We start from the raw sequence: 14,978 nt of genomic DNA on the forward strand, positions 1-14,978 counted from the left end.
ATTATTGAGATGATTAAACCCACTGAAATCCAAGAAATTGATCATCTGAGTTACATATGGTCAAGTGTTTGTATTGCAATTGCTTTGATTTAGCATTTAGAATTAGTTGATGAAATGCCCAGCATCCGTGCAAGATTAAAAAATTGACTGAAGAAGATAGTTCTTAAATAATCTTATTTTGTTAATTTGTTATACTAATTAAACTTACAAAAGCTCCCAAAAGTTTTAAGAATTTAAAAGATTTATTTTGAAGGAGATTTTAATCTGGCATCTAATTGAATTCAGATGTACTGTTTAGAAAACAACAGTTATTAAACTAAGTTTGTGTTTACTGATTTGTGTATGTAGTAACTTTATCAATAAGAAAATATCGCCAGTGACAGCGGCTGCTCTTTTTTTTAAACTTTGGTAATTCCACAGAAAGGAAATTTCTGCAAAATACTGTAAGAGTTTCTTGAGAGGCAAAGCAGTGGTAACCCAGCGGGAATGTGTATGTCTGCTTACACTCTGCATATCTCTGAATATATTAGCCAGTGCTCTTGCTGGGACAGTTCAAGCCATCTTGTTCAAGTTTTCCTGAAACTTTCAGCTAGTAATAATGCAGGACACACCCACACCCCTTCCCAGCCCTACCAAGTACAGCTGGTATTGAAATTTTTGCATTCGTAAGGAAAATGACAGGAGGGTAGTATAAACTTGTCATTATCAGAACAAATTAGGGAATACTCTGCTGCAGAAATGTAATTTAATTACAAATCTATTTATTCTATGTGCCGCATGTGGGGAAACAACCCGTTACAACTAAAATAATAGTAAATTGTAGCTGGATGTGGATGTACATTGCAATGCAGTGTTAGCACAGCAAGTGTCACTGTGGACAAAGGATCTGAGGAAACAGAGACACAGTGAGGCTGGGAAGTGCCTGATCCAGTCGAGCGAGGCTGCCTTTATTCATCACATACACTAATAAATTGAAGGGAGAGGTGACACTTGATTAAACCTGCTTCAAGTCCAATATGATAATGTTATAAGAACAGGGGCAGTTGTCTTGCTGTTGTTCACCAGCAATGCTGTTTTTATTTTCCAGTTACCATTCAAAACACAAGAGCAAACTGAGACACAAAGGATCCGGTCTTCATCCTTTCAAGTAAGTGAAGGCCTGTTCCTTTGAGAGAGGATGTGCAAAATGTACTATTAATATTAGGTCTGTACAAACCAGTTACACACTAGGCAATAGTAGTAGTAGTATTCAATTTATCCTGTATTAAAAAGCATAAACAGAGACACATGGGTAAGGAACTAAGCCCATTTCAAAATGCTTGTAAATTCTAAGATAAGGTCTCTCCTTTTGAAAAAAGCACATTACAAACCTTAGGCCTGCAAGCCCCTTTGGCTGCTTTTTTTTCCCAGTGCTATTGAATTGCAGAGTCATCTCCATTTGTATGAAACACCATTTAAGTAAGAAATGTGGATTCTGTCCTTCTGAGTGGCTTATTTTATTAGCTGCTTTGGGGTGTTTTAGCTATGTTCAAGTCTAACAGAGTTTCCATGATCCTAACATTTCATGTGTGCAGGAAGGCCCTACAGGAGAAAGACAGGCTATGGCTGCTGCGAGAGCAGAGACGGAAGAAGAAACTGCGCAAATTGCTTAAGAGAATCAAAAATAATGACACATGCAGCATGCCTGGTCTGACCTGCTTCACCCACGACAACCAGCACTGGCAAACTGCTCCTCTGTGGACATGTAAGAGTACTGTAAACTAAGGAATAGGTCAGCAAATTTTGGTTAGGCTGGCTGGGATGTTGGGTTGCTAGTAGTTACTGGTTTTATTAGCTCTGTGAGCAAAGCTATACAGTCCTCTCTATAGTAAATAATTTCTGTTTTCACTGTTGTCATTATTCTTGCATAAAAGGCAAGGAAGTAAAACCAACTGCAAATAAGCTACATGTTATTGAATACTGTACACTGATCTGCAAGGTATCTCACCATCTGGAATGTTTCTCTACCAGAGAAAGGAACTAGACAAGATGTTACTGTAATTAGTATGTGGATTAGGTATGCACAGAACAAGAAGCTGATGCTGGAATGCATTCTCTGCTTTAGAGCTCAGGAATGAGAATGAGAGTAACTGTCTATGAATAACGTAATACTATAAACAGAAAGTAATTAGCAGTGCTAAAGACAGAAGCATGTAGTTTATGTCTTTATAACTCTTCAATTTGCAGTGGGCCCTTTCTGTGCCTGTACCAGTGCCAACAACAACACGTACTGGTGTTTGAGGACAATCAACGAGACCCACAACTTCCTGTTCTGTGAATTTGCTACTGGATTTTTGGAGTATTTTGATCTCAATACCGATCCATATCAGGTATCTGATCATAGACCTCGGGATCACAGCTCAAGAATTACATCATTGTTACTTGTCACCAATAAATTGAAATCACGCCGTATTGCTGTAGGATGAAGTTAAGGCCTGTATCATTTAAAGTAGTATAAAGTGGCTCTTTCCTGTTACAAAGAAACCAGCTGTATTTGAAAAGTTACCAAATTACAGAGCAATAGTAACCAAGAAGAACCTCCTGTTTATTGCAGCTAATTAATGCAGTGAATACGCTTGACAGAGATGTTCTTAATCAACTGCATGTCCAGCTCATGGAACTCAGAAGTTGCAGAGGGTATAAGCAATGCAATCCAAGAACCAGGAACATAGATCTTGGTAAGTGCCTCTTCTATTGCACTCACAAACACCCCAAAGAACCCCAAAATACTCTTAACATTATAAAACTTGAATCAGTCAAAAGGATTTTAGGATTTACTTAGAATAGTAATGTCCTGCTGAGGGTGATAGCTGCATTCTCAGATTTTTGTACATGTTCAGTTCGTGTTATGCCATGTTTTTAAGATGAAGACTCTTAGCATAGTAATAAATATTGCTGAGATGCAGGAGAAGACAAGGAAGAAACGATACTCGTGAAAAGGGAGAGAATACCCTAACAGCCACTCTGAAGCTCACAGACCTGAACAGAGGTCAGTTCAAGCTGGAAGGGACTTCCAGAGTTCTGTTCCAAACTTCAGCTCAGTGCAGGATCAGATGTGAGGGCATACTAGGTTACTCAAGACATCAGGAACTTTGTTAAATTTCTTGAGTCTTTATTTTTTCTCATACAGACAATTGTTAGTAACATTGTTAATTTTTCTCACCTAGGACTTAAAGATGGAAGCTACGAGCAGTACAGGTAAATTAGCAAAAAAAAGTTACATTATTATTCTGAAGTACTACCTTAATATTGAAAGAGCAAGTGTGGGATTGGGAACCACATGGAAAGGCCTGGCTTGAAAGGGCATTTGCAAGACCTTTCCCCCCCACTTGCTTTGAAACTTTGGAGCTATTTGTTTCAATGTTACACTATGTTCTGATCTTAGTAGTCAAAATTCTGGCTGAATTCTTCTTCCTCATCTTTCAGATTGTGGTACTGGTTGTTTTCTTGGTGATGGTTAACTTTTTTCTCCTTTTGCTGCTTGAAAATTAGGCAGTTTCAGCGTCGAAAATGGCCAGATGTGAAGAGACCATCATCTGCCAAGTCACTGTGAGTTGGGAGCAATTCACCAAAAGCATTAGCTTTTACTTAACTTTTCCCTTCTCTTTCTGCATGCACCACCTTTTTAACATCATCATCTATTCTCACAGAATGCTTAGGAGGAAAGTCCTCTAAATTACGCAAGAAATATGATACTGCCATCATTACTGACAACTACTGCTGCACAAAATCTCTTCGTACATGTTTTTGGAGAATCTTGGAGCATTAGTCAAGGCAATTTCAAACAGTAAAGGTAGATGCTCAGTTAAGAAACCAGTTATGGTCAGTTGCCAATAAAAATTAAAGACCAGTACACTGGTTTTGTCTAAACTTAAACTAGTAGCAGCTACCTAGTGGTTTTTCACACAATCCAGAAAGAACAAAACTGACTGTAATTTCTCACAAGTAGTGAGGCAGCATCATGGATTTTCTTGCCCTTTATCCAACCACAGCCTTTGTGCTGTAAGCAGAAAAAGGAATTTAAAGCAGAAAGTAGACTATAAGACAGATTTGTATCTACAACTGCTTTTTTCTTACTGAGCTGCCTTTTAAAATGTGGTGATGATCTGGCAGTTCTCAAACTGCTAGAGCTCAAAAGATGAGGTACAAATTTAAGTCTATTAAAAAGTTACTATTGCCTGTTACTGTCTCTGAATCTTTCCTTAAAAAGAAAGCAGAGACTTCATTAAAAATCACGAAGTGCTCTCAAACTGTGCAGTGGAAAACACAGGTGCAAATCCCTTCCTAGGCACAGTCTGGTCTTTTTGCCTGAGAGTTGCTTATATAATGCAGTGGTTTTATTTCTAATTGAAGAGATCTAAGACTGGCTTTAGAACCAAAATGAAGGTTGAATTAACAAGCTTTGTACAGGTTGAAATTTCAAGCACCGTTGAATTGTTTGTCATACACCTGCTATGCTTTTATTGGTGGTTCACAGTGTTTCCACTGGTTTTTACTGCATGGAACCATTAAAAATACCTTTCTTACTACTTTCTACTACAATGTTAAACACTAAACTCCATTTGTTTTCTTTTAAAGAGGACAACTGTGGGAAGGCTGGGAGGGCTAATCTCCCCCAGCTGCTGCACCTCCATGAGGACACAAACGGGGCAGGACTTGAATCCATGTACAGACTAAATGAATTATAACATTCACCTGAAGGACTGGATAAACTTTGAGGCTGAAATAGATAGAATGTTTGCACTGGTGAGTGAGTTGAATAGAAGCAGTGGAATTATGGGAAATGCCGTCAGAAATCCAGGTCTCTGAAATCCACTGTTGTACCTGCTTTCTTGCTTTGGATTATACCTCACCTAATTCCCAAGGCATTTTACTTCAAGAAGACACAACCTAATGCTGATTCAGGAACTGACAGAGGAGGAAACTCAGCCACATCCCAAAGAGGACTGCCCCTGCAGCGGCAGGCAGTGTTTACACAGACAGTTGACAGGACCTTAAAACGACTTCCAGTTCACCTTTATCTTTAGTTGTCGTGAGAAAAACTTCAAAGCCAAGTACAACCCTAAAGCAAGCTTCAGAAAACAAAGGTGCATTTGCTTAACACTGGGGTAAAGGTAATGTTCAAGAGAACTCTGAAAAGATTCAGGAACTGAAGTCAGCAGCACCAAGTGTACTCAACACCAGGGAATTTCTTCAGTTTCCTCTGAGGATACATTTTAGTTCCACGTCTACTTGTTCATTGTATTGTCACCTCTATGAATATTAGAGAAAATCGATGCCAGATTTTTGGAGGGATTGTGTAAATATTGATCAGTGTTCTGTTTGAAAATAAATTCCTTCACGTTGTGAAGAAATTTATTAATAAAAAAAGAGTGTAATGCCCACACGCCATTTCTCAAAATGCTAAGTCAGAATTTATTCATTTTTAAAGGTCCTGAAAAATTTCAGTAAATGTACATCTTAAATTTTAACAAAATCAGATTTGTATGAAGGTTTTTTTAATGTGGTAATATTATACTGTACATTCAAAACCAGAACAGTTCCTTTGAGAAAGTAGTGTTTGCTTAGTAGCGTAACTTTTACATTTTTTTTTTAAAAAAGGCAGCTCTGGGAGTTCAGTACTTGTAGTCAATAATCTAGTTACACTTTAATCTGCAGAAAAGTAAATGTTGTGAATGACAGTTACTGTTCAAAGGTTTTTACGGGGAAAAACCCTATAATTTTACTAAGAAAGCACAGTGTACAGAATTATTTCAGTAGTTTCATAAGAACATTATTACATAAGTTGTAGTACAGGTAATGGTGAGATTTGTATTTATCATTTGTTTCATGTTATTTTGCTACCTGTGTTTAAGGGCAAATGCCTGAGGGTGCTCATGGGACAGACTCAACCAACTGTGGCCTTCACTCCTAACAAAGAGGTATTTTTTCAAAATGCAAACTTAATTTGCCCTTGTAGAAATGCAGTGTAAAAATACAGCATGGAAGTTATTTTGAAACCCTTCCTGGTTTTGCAGTTCAGAAAATCAAGTGGAATTATGTCCAGACATATAGATCCCTGGTATTACAACCCCATACTCAAAAAATGTACTTGAATTTAGGAATGAGGGAAAAAAACACGCTCAAAAAGCAGAAGTAGAGTCTTTATAGATGCTAAGTAAGATTGGGCTTGAGTATTTGTATGGCATGTGGTAAGTCAAATCCACGACCCAAAGCTTTCTTGCAAGCTTTTTTTTAATTATGCAAGTAAAATCTGAATGTCTGTCTTAATCTTTCCATGTATTTTCAATTAACTTGTTAAAAATTTCATGGATTATCAGAAAAATCTATGAGATTATGAGATCCTGGATCCACACACGTAAGTAAAATAACCTTTAAGTTCCCCCAAACTCCCCACATTTTTTTCTGCTTTCCAGAGAAGTTTTAGCTAACTGCCTTTCCCAGTGTGCATGCAGAAAGAATATGAAAAATTTGCCCTTTTGTATTTAGCTCATAGTCTCTGGCAAGGTGAGGTTGTGACTGTTAAAATCCTGCAGGGCCAGTGTTACTGCACCTGTTACTTACTTGTCAGGCAGAAGGTTGAAGTTGTCCCTTTATAGAAAATAGTGAGCTGTGAGACGTGTATGTGACACAAGAAGCAGCTGGTATTTCATGAAAGGTTGTTGCCAAGTTTGGGGAAAGATACCACCTCTTCTCCATTCAGCTCTTGTAGAGTTTGCTATTTAGGTTGAAGTAGACATAAATTCTAGTTGGTGTTTGTGCTAAATGTGTGTCTAATAAATGAAAGGTCTCAGCTGTTACTCCCTCAGCTTTTACTGCCAACTAGAATAAAATGTAAATCGTTCTTTATACACAGTTTTCATCAGTGATAGCAGGGAAATTTCTCTGACCTGTACTGGATAATCACCCTTAAAGCTCATACAGTGTCACCAAGTTCTGATTATAAATAGAAACCTTTATTTACATTATTATTAACATCCAAACACAAAAACCAGAAGGGCAGTAACACCTTACAACCAACCCTTTTATAAATCAGTCCCTATGATTTCTCTGTTTTGCAAAATAAAGATACAGATATTTCAAGCAATACTTGTAATGTAAACTAAGCTTAGATTCAATTCTCAATACCGTATGCCTTCTCCTGAGATTTTTTAATTATTTAAATATTGCTCTCAGATTTACATAGTTTTGCACTTGCTGTATCATTCTGCTGTATCTGGTGGTCTGCACATAAATTCTATAATAAAAGGTGTGCTAACTGGTGCAACATTCAAGGAAGTTTTGTCTTGTGACAAAAATGTGGCCTGAATTTCTCACTTCAGAAGCAGTATTTTAGGCCAAGGAAAAAAGTGCACTACATGGAAGTTTAATAAACTTGTGATCAAAAAGGCAACAGAGACATAGCAAAGCAACGCTCATTTATGCAGCAGCGATCAGAGGTTGCTGTACTAGCTAATTCATCTCTTACTGCTGAATAATGTTATGTGGGTATTATTTTAAAAAACATCCACAAAAATTTACTACTCTAGGACCAAAGCAAAATTGATGGTGGTAGCTAAATGTCAGCGGATTTCAAACCAGATGTACTATTTGGTGCTGCCACAAAATACACTGTCAATGCATTTTAAAAATGCCCCCTGCCCCTTCATCAGGTTTAAACTAAACATCTTTTAATTCAGGAAAAAAAAAAAAAAAGTAGGTACTGGAAAGCTCCAATATGCTAAACCTATGAGAAAAGGATGAGCTTTTATAATGCCAGTCAGGTAGGTACCAGTTATACATAGATGTATAAATAGAATTACTAATTAAAAAAAAAATTGTACTGCAAGATGTATATAGCAGTATATAGTCTAAGAGCTCACCTAATGAAAGCAAGTGGTGTTTTTAGTTTCCATCAGTATAATGACCAACTACAAAATATAAATATTGTTCTATTCTGGTTTGATATAAAATGCAAGGGACTGTTGCCTTTCACCCTCAGTAAGCAGCACTTACTCAACAAATAGATATAATCCAAGAAATGAAAAGATAAGAGTTTCTTAGGCTTTTAAAAGTTTTGCCTTATAAACACACATTAATCAGACTGAAAATTCCAAGTAAGTGCTGTGATAATCTATATAGTCGGTACGAGTGGAAGAGACAGGGTTACATGAAGTAGTACGATTGCCTCTACCTTCTCTTTGAAACACAGCTGGCTGGGTGCTAAGGATGAATTTATGAGTGAAACTTACTTCTATTAAAAATGGAAAATCACTGAATAGTCTGAACAATTAAACCCCATCTTGCTAACAGTACCAAGAATAAGCAAAAAATAACACAGGTCAGGGGATTTTTGGTTTCTTTTACTCAGTTGGGAGAAATCAGTTTTCCATTACACAATGAACAACGTAACAGAAGCACCACACATCTTAAACATCTCTGGGTCATCCCTTAGGAAGGTTTAGCGGTTTAATTCCTTGTAACTGCAAAAAGTGCAAAGGGATCTTCATTTCAAGCACCCAAAATGGAGGGGGAAAAATCCCCCAGTGCTATCAGCAAAGAATATGTAACAACACTTAAATACTGCTATGACAGAAATCCGCTTAGAAAATACATTCGTTACTATTAGAATAATCCAATGAGGTGTAGACATTTGGTTAAAATGTGGCTTAATATCCTTAAAGATTTCTGGATGTAGCATAATAACAAGTATTTTGCAACAGACAAACATTTTCAAAGAACATTTAGAGTTCATTAAAATTGACCAAAAAGACACAATCCAGATTCATCAGCTGAAAAGGCAACCTATTATAGCCAGACAGGTCTGTCCTGACAAATTGTAAGATCTTACAAAGCAGAGCCTCCGTGTCAAACTGCCTTAGGTAAAAAGAAATGTAACAAAAGTGCTCACAGGTGGAGAAAGTATTCAACAACCAGTCTATTTTTTTATAAAAAGCTCTATGTTAAACATGTAAAAATAAATGAAGTGTTGAAGACCAAAGAAGAGAAATATGTGGGCCAAAGTCACCCAGCTTCAAAGTCCTTAAATGTAATTAAAAAAAAAAATTTTTTTGGACCTCAACTACAGCTTCCAGAATAAATTTTGTTAAACATTTAGCTTCACAAACTCTGCAAAAATGAGAGTTAGTGCTGCTGTTAGTGACCTACAAAAGTCATGTGTATAATACATTATTGTAAAGATCATATTTACAAAATTTCATCACAAAAAAAGACTGCAAACTTCTGATTCTGGCTGCAGTGTCTTGCCTTGAGTTTTCTGAAGCTTTTTTTTCAAAAAAAGATGAAAGATTATTGCTCTAATTTCCAAACACAGAAAACATTACATTATGCAGTCTTTTCAAATAATTTTTAAGAGATTGTGTTTGTGAAGGAATATGAGTACACCCTACCTTCATATTAAGTCCTTATCAAAGACATTGCATTCATCCATTATATAGTCCTCTATAAAGTGCACTCAGCTGCACAGCAATATCTGAATATTAGTCACAATTGTGTTTAAATAAGTTAAATTGTTTATCCTCTCTTTTCAACCCTTGGCTTCAACAGACAGGATTTTGGACTAGCATGTGCCAAATAATTTTGCACTGCTACTTTGCTTGGGAAATCCCTGACTCTTGGGATAAGAGACTAAAAGCAGCATTTCTATTCAGGGATTCTTATAAAAGAGTGAAAACTAAGAACTACATTCTCTGTCAGATATTGTTATAAGAGAAATCAGGAAATTCTTACCACTGTGACTTCTCCAGGCACTTTTGTCTGCCTGGGCTAAAGGGCTTTGGATAGCTACAGTAAACAGATAAGATATTCCAGGAGTCTACTCATCAAATCTATTAAAATGGCATTACCAAATTCACATTCCTAGAGGAAGAGTGCCAAAAATATTAATGACATTTTTTTGTACCCCACATCATACAGTAATTCATAGGCTGCTTCTACTAAAATGTATTTTTGTTGGGTAGGGGTTTTTGTTGGTTTGTTTTCCTCTGGATGAGGAAATTTATCACTGGTTTCTGTTAAGCCCAGTATGACTCGCCATGAAGAATGTGTCACTTTCCTTTATAACACTAGTGCATTCAACCATTCTTGTTTGAAGATGTGGTTCTAGATGTCAGCAGTATTTCTGTTAAAGAAAAGATACTTTTATCAGAGAAGACATCTTTGCTGAAAGAAAGAAATGGTTTATGTTCTGCATTTGGAAGAAGGAACTACTGCCAATCAATGCCTAGAAGCAGAAGAGCTTTTTAGTGCTCCACTTTGAAAATAAATTTCTAGAAGATAAATGCTGTCCTAGAATTTCCTAAACACACTATTTGGGTATCTTTATGTCATATAGGTTTGGAAAATCTGACATTTCACCTTTATATTCTCCTACTTATAAAAGGCATGCGTTGTATCTAAGTCCTCCAAAACTTTACTAACCCCCAAAAGTCCTCATTATTCTGACTCCTTCCTCAGGTATGCTGCACAAAATTTCATGAGGTATTTTTTACTTGAAAAGATTTAGCTTATGTCAGTATTATGTTGCTCATCAGGCATTTTGTGTAAAGACTGTAGCAAAAGTGTATTTTGTATTTCAGCTTTCTTTTCAGTGCCTGTTATTAGCACATTTTCACCTTAAATGAGGCGTCTAAATTTTCCATTGTTTCTGGCTATGCATACACAAGTTATTCTACGGTATTGTAAGGGCAAGTATCATTATCAGTGTCTGCGAGAAGGAAACTGCACTAGCAGGATTCTTAGCCTGACTTGTAAGAGCTATTACATGTAATTTTCAAGATCTGCTGAAGATGCATTTCACAATGTCCATGGATTTTTTCTGGGGTTTCTCCAGGTTCAGAAGTATTTCATCATCCTTTGTGCAGTTTAAGGCTTGGTCCTATCCATGATCCTTCAAAGTCAACAGCTAATCCCAGCATACAGCTTGGCCTCATCGTGAATTTGCTTATGTATCATCAAAAAGAAAGTATCTCTTAGGACATAAAATTAATAGGCCCACAGATACAAACAGGATAACTGAGAACAGGATTGTGCAGGAGGAATGGATGTAAGCAGACTGTACTCAATAGAAAAAGAGTCAGCAAATCTTTTCATTAGTCTTGATGTACAGCTTACCTGGTCTGGACCCATAGGCAGTCCTGACATAGGCATGGTATTAATACTCATCTGTCCAATATGGCCACTGCTGCCATTCATGTGCATCATACTGTATGCTGCTGGGCTACCTTGATGGCTGAACTGCTGCTGGGGAAAAGAACTGAAGTACAAAAGGACAAATAAAATTACCTTCCAAGAAGTCTACACACTGATGCATTGCCTTCCCTGCACCAGCTGTCAACACGTGAAATATAAAACTGTTTTCACATTTACTTGTTTTTACCTAGTATCTGTTTAACATGGAAACTCCCCTCCCAAAAGGAATTTGAGTTTTTAGAAATGCAGTTGTATGTGTATGCCTAATGCAATCTTTTTGGAGGCTACTATTACAGCTGTATCATCTATCATAATACTATTTGATATTCTGTATTTCTCCACCCCCTCCCCCAAGTTATTTTTTCTTTAAATATTAAGTTAATATTTAAAGACTGAATGTTGCTTCTGGTTACAAAGATTGTAGAGGTCCAATATGAATCAATGGAGCTAAGCATAAAATAATCATTTTATTTCCTAAACCAGAGCAGGATGCAGGACAATACAGACAGTAGAAAGTTACTTTTGTCTCTTGTAAATGCTTTTCCTGCTACATGCTATTTAACATAGTTTCTACTTTCAGCAAAATGAAAGAGTTTTTGAGAAACGGGTTGTAATCCTGAAGTTCACCTGTTTCTGGGGATGCTTCCTGAGGGCCAGCCCTTCATCTCTGAGGACTGGTACATTGTTGCTGACTGAGGATGCTGCAGCATAGGATTCTGGGAGGGTCCAATTCTTGATGATACCATTGGATTGGGAGGGCTTGATACTCTACTAAATGCAGGATCGGGTTGTTGGCTTATTCCTTAAAATAAAACAAAGGAGATAGATACAATATACTTCAGTTATCATTACCTAGTACTTCTAGTTCATCTTCTTGCAGTAACTGGAAGGAGAAAAGTCATCCTTTTTTGTAGCAGTATAGTCCATTTTTCAGAATGATTGGTATTTAGGTAGTTTGGATTAATAAAAAAAGGGAAAAGAAAACCAGACAAATGGAAAAAAAAAAGCCAAACATGTTAGTACTAGTACCATAATTAGGTGGATAGGGGAATTGCTGTGAAGGAACTTGAGCCATTGGAGGGCCTGTCAAAGCACTATCCATGCTTCCTGAGGTTGTCACATTTGGTGGTGGACTGAAGGCCTGAGGTTGCTGTTGCTGCTGCATCATCATTGCCATCCTCTGTTGTCTAAAATGGTGACTTATTAGTTCCCTGTTACGCTGAGCCACCATTTGAGCATTAAGAAAACCTTGCTGCTATCCCCCAAAGAGAAGAAAAACCATATTAGAAGATGTTTTTACAAATAAAATCATGTCAGAGTCAATCAAACTCATTCCTAAGACCCGGCAAGTCAAGGGAAACCCACAGAAAAAAAAAAAATCATCAAAATATTAAGACAAAAGTTTTCATTAAGTTGTCATTAGTGCTAAACCAATGATGATATTTACACAAAAAACATGGCATACTGAATTGACAGCATGACCTAATGAACAAATCCCCCAGCAATCTCAGCAATAAGGGAGGCAAAAAGCCCCCTTTTTAAAAAATTATGCAGAGGAACAAAACCAAAGAGGAATACTGCAAAGCCACGAAAGAAGGTTGAAATTCTAAACAGATGGCTACTGTAGTAAGTACTTACCTGGGATCCCACCTGCGGCTGCATAACTGGTCTCATCACTGAGTTAGTACCACTGACTGGATTTTCCATTTTTATTTCAAGACTTTGACGGGTCTGATTCATAAACTTGGAAAAAGACATTTTAGCACTATTAGCTTGAAAATAACAGTATCTGAAAAATGTAATGGCAACTCCTGCAAAAACACTTTCTTTACAGACCTCTTGAATCCATAAAGTGCAATGGTTAATTTTTGCCTTGTCTTTAAACAAACTATTTGTTTAAACAGCTCAAACACACAAAAAGAAAAAGCTTTCAATCAGTGCAGCATTAACTGGCTTTGGTTTTGTATTTTCCTTAAATTATCTCTCTTTAGGAATAAAGAGCAGATTATCTAGTTATTTTAAACAATGTCACAGAAAACCAAGAGAGAACACAGTTTTTCCTAGCATTGCCATTCCATGTGTGGAGAGGAAAGGGTTGAAAAGTGGAAGACTGGTAAGGAGAGAGAAAAAGGAGTTGCTTTTAGAATTGTTTTCTCTCAAGGACCAACTAGGCACCAGGGAGATGTTAGCAAATTCTCTGGCTGAGAAAATTTACATATTTATGTTTGCTCTGGTATGTTGTCTGTCTACAGAGAAGAAACAGAATTTTCTCACAAAATATAGCAGGATGTTGTGAAAGACTTTTAAAAGCCTTTCCCACAGACTTGGGCCTCCATAAAGGTGGGGGAAGGGAGATGAGAGGATTTGGAGATGTGAAAGTACAGCCTGGTGAAGGACTGTGCACGCTCCAGGCCCTTTTGCTATGGAATGCAGGGCTCAGGCCTGGGTACTTTTTGCCCCTTCTAAAATGAGCTCAGCGGTGTACGTGTCTCTGTTTTTTCGAATCCAGGATGATGGAATAAACCTACCCTTTGTACTTCAGCTGTGTGTTGTCGTTGCCTTGGTGTTACCTGCATGTATTCTGTTCACACACCATGTCACACAGCAGTGGTTCAGTTCTCCTAATTTTATTTGTACACTGTATTTAATATCAAGCCTGCATTTTCATATGGGGAGTTCACTGCTGAAATCATGCACCAATTTTTTAAGCAGTGTTTTCAACCTAGTGTTAAGATCTATCTGGTTGTATCTATTCTCTCACCTTTCATTCGAAGAAAATACCTAAAATGACATCAAATCACTAAATGGAAAGCAAACCCCCTACATCGCTAAGCCAAATGATTAGTTAGAAAACAGTGAGAAAGAAGTAACACCTGATTTACAGTAGAAATACAGCTCCGATTTAATGCTATCTGTGAGGTTCCAAAAAAATACTAAACACAGATAAAGAGATCATGCAGAGTTACGTTGTACAAAAGCACTGTTTTAGCTAGCAATCGTTTTGTGTGCTGCAGGAACCAATCCAATCTGTAGCTAGGGAGGCTGACAGGAAGAAGGAGAAACAGAAGGAGAAACACTTGTCCTAATAAATGTTCTTCTACTCCTGCAGCCACCAGGCAATTCAATGAGAAGCACTGTCAAAATAAAAGATCCACCCTCTCAGTCATCTGTTGTTACATATGTAAAGCAACACAATTCCGTGTGCAAGTGACTCCATTCTGAAACATGAAGGAAGTGTAAAGGTAGGAGCAAAAAATTACCTGCTGTCCCTGGAGCCTCTGCTGGAGCTGCATGCGTAGCTGCTTTGGTGTGTTGGTCCTAGGTCTCATCACATTTACTCGGGGATGGATACTTTGCGGAGGAAAATTGCTCGGTTGGCTCATCTGATTCATCAATGAATTAAAAGATGGCTGTTGTCCCTGGATGTTACTAAAACTTCCTGGCATTGCTGCCCCTTGCCCTTGATAGGCTTGACCATATAACAAAGGCTTCTGGTCAATCATAACTGAAGATTCTTGACCTTGAAATGAATCTTGTTTGGGTTCCAAAGCTTGTCCCTTCAACAGAGACAGAAGTGCTTTCACTGGCAGTATATATAGAATTTCTAAAGTAGCAATAAAGCTAACTAAGCATAATACACCACTCAGCCATTTCTTAGGTAGAACATAGCATGGACAGCTACTGTTAGTTTTGTCTCCAAACTAATGAAATAGCAAAAGTGATTTATAATAATAATTCTTTTTAAAATC

General features: G+C 37.3%; 2 protein-coding genes across 10 annotated transcripts in view; one reads left to right on the forward strand and one right to left on the reverse strand.

Moving 5' to 3' along the window:
• Window positions 1-7,308, forward strand: part of SULF2 (sulfatase 2) — an 84,494-nt gene extending 77,186 nt beyond the window's left edge. For all 9 annotated transcript variants that reach the window (XM_071447063.1, XM_071447057.1, XM_071447061.1 and 6 more), the window contains 7 exons: window positions 1,088-1,147; window positions 1,575-1,744; window positions 2,227-2,369; window positions 2,594-2,717; window positions 3,207-3,237; window positions 3,532-3,588; window positions 4,618-7,308. In XM_071447063.1, coding sequence (XP_071303164.1) covers window positions 1,088-1,147; window positions 1,575-1,744; window positions 2,227-2,369; window positions 2,594-2,717; window positions 3,207-3,237; window positions 3,532-3,588; window positions 4,618-4,648 — 616 coding nt within the window. In that variant the 3' untranslated portion in view covers window positions 4,649-7,308. The remainder of the gene's footprint in view (window positions 1-1,087; window positions 1,148-1,574; window positions 1,745-2,226; window positions 2,370-2,593; window positions 2,718-3,206; window positions 3,238-3,531; window positions 3,589-4,617) is intronic.
• NCOA3 (nuclear receptor coactivator 3) overlaps window positions 6,974-14,978 on the reverse strand; it is a 34,076-nt gene continuing 26,071 nt past the window's right edge. The window contains exons 18-23 of the mRNA XM_071447064.1: window positions 14,490-14,786; window positions 12,868-12,972; window positions 12,259-12,481; window positions 11,857-12,031; window positions 11,152-11,293; window positions 6,974-10,159 (exon numbers count right to left, since the gene is read on the reverse strand). Coding sequence (XP_071303165.1) covers window positions 10,148-10,159; window positions 11,152-11,293; window positions 11,857-12,031; window positions 12,259-12,481; window positions 12,868-12,972; window positions 14,490-14,786 — 954 coding nt within the window. The 3' untranslated portion in view covers window positions 6,974-10,147. The remainder of the gene's footprint in view (window positions 10,160-11,151; window positions 11,294-11,856; window positions 12,032-12,258; window positions 12,482-12,867; window positions 12,973-14,489; window positions 14,787-14,978) is intronic.

The sequence above is a fragment of the Agelaius tricolor genome, unplaced genomic scaffold, assembly GCF_023055355.1.
Source record: "Agelaius tricolor isolate 1412-34295 unplaced genomic scaffold, bAgeTri1.0.p SCAF_23, whole genome shotgun sequence".
NCBI lineage: Eukaryota > Metazoa > Chordata > Aves > Passeriformes > Icteridae > Agelaius > Agelaius tricolor.